The sequence below is a fragment of the Penaeus monodon genome, chromosome 15 (genome assembly GCF_015228065.2).
Source record: "Penaeus monodon isolate SGIC_2016 chromosome 15, NSTDA_Pmon_1, whole genome shotgun sequence".
NCBI lineage: Eukaryota > Metazoa > Arthropoda > Malacostraca > Decapoda > Penaeidae > Penaeus > Penaeus monodon.
In genome coordinates this window covers 38,941,547-38,944,830 of record NC_051400.1, presented here as the reverse complement: position 1 = coordinate 38,944,830, position 3,284 = coordinate 38,941,547, and the positions used below count along the sequence as shown (strand labels likewise).

Sequence of the window (3,284 nt, the reverse complement as noted above, 5' to 3'; positions counted from 1 at the left end):
GAGCATTTTCCATGAACTGCAAGAAATGAAAGAGCATCCTCAAGAGCACATATATTCATCAAAATCAAAATGAGACACGTATTACTGCACTGGTTAATACCACAGACATGATCGAGAGATGGATATTAGAAAAGAATATTACCTATTCTCCTTCAGCCTCTGTTGCTTGGCCTGGGAGAGGAGTTCGAGTTGGGTGAACTCCTCCAGGACGAGCTCGATCTCCGGGTGCAGTTCCCTGGCCTCGGCGTCGTCGCCCGTGTGCTGCTTCAGGGAACTCAGGAGGTCCACGGAAGACCGGCATCCGGCCAACTGCTTGGACTGAGGGAACAGGGACGGTTGGGATCCATTCTATTTTATAATGAAGCACTATAAATAGTAAGCATGCTACTGATGCGACGAGATGAATGATCAAAATAAATGTTCAATATTTCTTCTATTCGTAAGATATACATAACATGAAGTTGTACGTACGAAGGAGTAATACGTCTTGTCGACCTCAGCTCCCTGCGGGGTGGGGCACTTGAGCGCTTCCTCCAGCTGCCTCAGCAGTCTCTTGCTCTCCTCCAGCGCCGCCTTCATCTCCATCGCCAGAGACCTTCCGCCGACGGCTCCGATGAGCGAGACGTCCGTGGTGGTGAAGGTCGTCTCCAGGTTGACGTCAGCGGCCAGAGGAACCCGGTAGTCGTCCTCGCCTTCAAGCTCCTGCTGGTCTCCGACAGAGCGCTCCTCGGACAGCCTGGTCGCAGTGGCGTTGGTGATCTGAGTGGTAATCTCCACGTCGATGGCGTCCTGCAGGCTCAAGAGGCGTCTGTGTAGGTGTTTCCTAATGATCCAGTACTCCTCGAGGCTCTCCTCGATCATCAGACAGTCTGTGTAGCAACTTCGCTGGTAGAGGTATGAGATCATGGCATCGAAGTTCCTGAGGTCCTCCTCGTGCCTCTCGTACTCGGCCACGAGCTCCAGCAGGGACTTCTTCTTTTGTTCAAGGTCTGAGTGCATCTGGTTGTCGTACTCGGACACCTTGAGGTCGAAGTCGTTCAGCCAGCCCAGGAGGCTCTCTCTCGTGCTGATGAACTCTTCGTAAATCCTGCCGCTGTACCTCAAACGCCGCAGGATGACAGTGATGTGGTAGTTGAGGGTGTGGAACCTGGCATTCGAGGTCTTGACCTTCGTGCGGATCTCGTTCTGCTGGTCAAGCCTGTTCTCCCTGCCGTAAGGGCGCGCCAAGACACGGTACTTTTGGTTGAGCTGTTCATACTGCAGCGTCTGGTCGTGGATGAGCGGCTGCAGCTCGTGTACCTGGGCGATCCGCTCCTCCAGGCTGGCGTAGGTCACAATCGTCGAGGAGGCAGTGATGTTGCTCATCCTCGACTCCATGCTGGTCAGCCACGTCTCAAAGGCGGTGTTCACAGCTATCAGCTCCTGCCACATTTTCCAAGTCTTCTGAATGAATACCTTCCTCTCGGCAGATCGGGTACAGATATCGCCCCATCTTCTCTCCAGATTATGGTGAGCTTCCTGCAGCGAGTCCGTGTCGCCATTGGCGTCAAACTCAGTGCAGTCGCGAATGACCATGTCGCAGAGATTCAGGACGGACGATATTGTTCCGCTCTGCTTCTCAATCTCCTTGCGCACCTCCTCCTCCGCCTCGAGTAGGCGGTCGATTTCCTTCTTGGAGCTGTTCTGGAACACCACGGGACTTGAGAGCTTCTTCTCGATCAGGAAGAGCCACTCCTTCAACTCGGCGAGAGTGACTTCAGCCTTGTTGATGGTCGTGACGATGTCCTGCAGCTTCTGCTTCCTGTTGGTGCACTTGTCATGGATGTGCTTCCAGGTGGCCTCGATGTTCTGCATCTTGTTCTTGAGGTCTGAGGCCTGATCCTCGGTGCTGCAGGAGAGGAGCTCCTCGCCCTCCGAGATCAACCACAACTTCTCGATGCTCTTCGTGTTGATGTCCTCCTGGTAGTCGTGCTCAAGCTTCCTGATGAGGGTGTCGATGTACTGCTCGGAACCGCCGTCGATCTTGGCCTCCATGTCCTTGGCCCACGCGAGGAACTGCTGGTACCGGGTGTCGTACAGCTGCCACAGCTCCAGCTTATCCTCCAGGGTGCTGATCCTCAGCCTGTACTGGTGGAGAAGCTCGGCCTGCAGCTGCGTCACCCTCCACATGCGCTGCGTGACCAGGCGGAGGTCGGACGGGGTCAGGGAATCCACCATTTCCTCTCTTGTGGTCCTGAGCAGAGACAGGTCGCCGCTGAGGGCCTCAAGGGATGCTGTTGTCTCATTGTATTTCTTGATGGTTTCCTGCACACTGCTGAAGTCCGAGGGCAGATCGGCCGACAGGCCAGCCTGCATCTCGCTCAAGATGGTGTGCAGTTTGGCATAGTTCTCCTCGTAGCGCCGCCACAGGTCGGAGCTGCGGCTCAGGTAGCCGAGCCAGGTCTCCACGCCGGCTCGCATGTTGGTCACGCGCTGCTGCAGGGATGCCAGCTCGGCCTTGAGGATCGAGTGGATGCTCGGGTCGCAGGACGCTACCAGCTGCTGGCACAGCTTGGCCACGTCCTCGACCTGCTCCTCGCCACGGGTCAGTTGCTCAAGCAAAGACTGCAGGCGACTGATAACCTTGTCGAGACGTCGCCGGGCAACCTGGCGCAGCTGCAGCCCCTGCTTCTCCTGCTCGAGGGCAAGAATCCAGGTCTGCAGTTGAGCCACCTTGACCCGGTACGTCTCCCAGGTAGTGATGGTCCTCAGGAGCACCTGCTCGCGTTCCGTCACGGTGGTCAGGACGGTCTTGTGGCGCAGGATAAGCTCTCGCAGGCGACCCTGCAAATCCTTGATTCTGGGTGGAGCGTCCTCCTGCTGCGCCTGCTCCTGGAGCGTGGTGAGCACGTTGGTTTGCGTGGTGAGGATGGAGCGGTGCACCTGGCACAGGCGGGAGGCCTCGTGCAGGCCCTCGCGCGAGGCCGGCGCCGGCGCCGACATCTCGGCCTCCACACTCTCCACGTACTGGCGCCAGGTGGTGAGCGCGGCAGCCAGCTGCTCGTCGTCGCCGCCAAGACCCGCCACCACCTGTTCGTAGCGCGTGTGAGTGTCTCGCACGGCCGTCTGCCAGGCCTTCACCACCTGCGCGGGCCCCGCCTCCAGCATGGGCCCGCCCGACGTGCCCAGCGCGACCAGCTGGTCCTTCAGCTGGGTGGCGCGCACGGCAGCCTCATCGACGGGGGGCTCGGGCAGGGCTAGCAGTGTGTGCGCACCGTTAATACCCTCCTCCAGCTGCTTGAGGG

The 3,284-nt window shown here is 58.2% G+C and overlaps 1 protein-coding gene across 1 annotated transcript in view; it reads right to left on the bottom strand.

Moving 5' to 3' along the window:
• The window catches only part of LOC119582025 (nesprin-1-like), a gene marked incomplete in the record, with an annotated part of 55,788 nt that overhangs the window by 5,063 nt on the left and 47,441 nt on the right, over positions 1-3,284 (bottom strand). Inside the window, 2 exon segments of the mRNA XM_037930234.1 lie at positions 143-318; positions 472-3,284. Of these exon segments, the coding sequence (XP_037786162.1) occupies positions 143-318; positions 472-3,284 (2,989 nt within the window).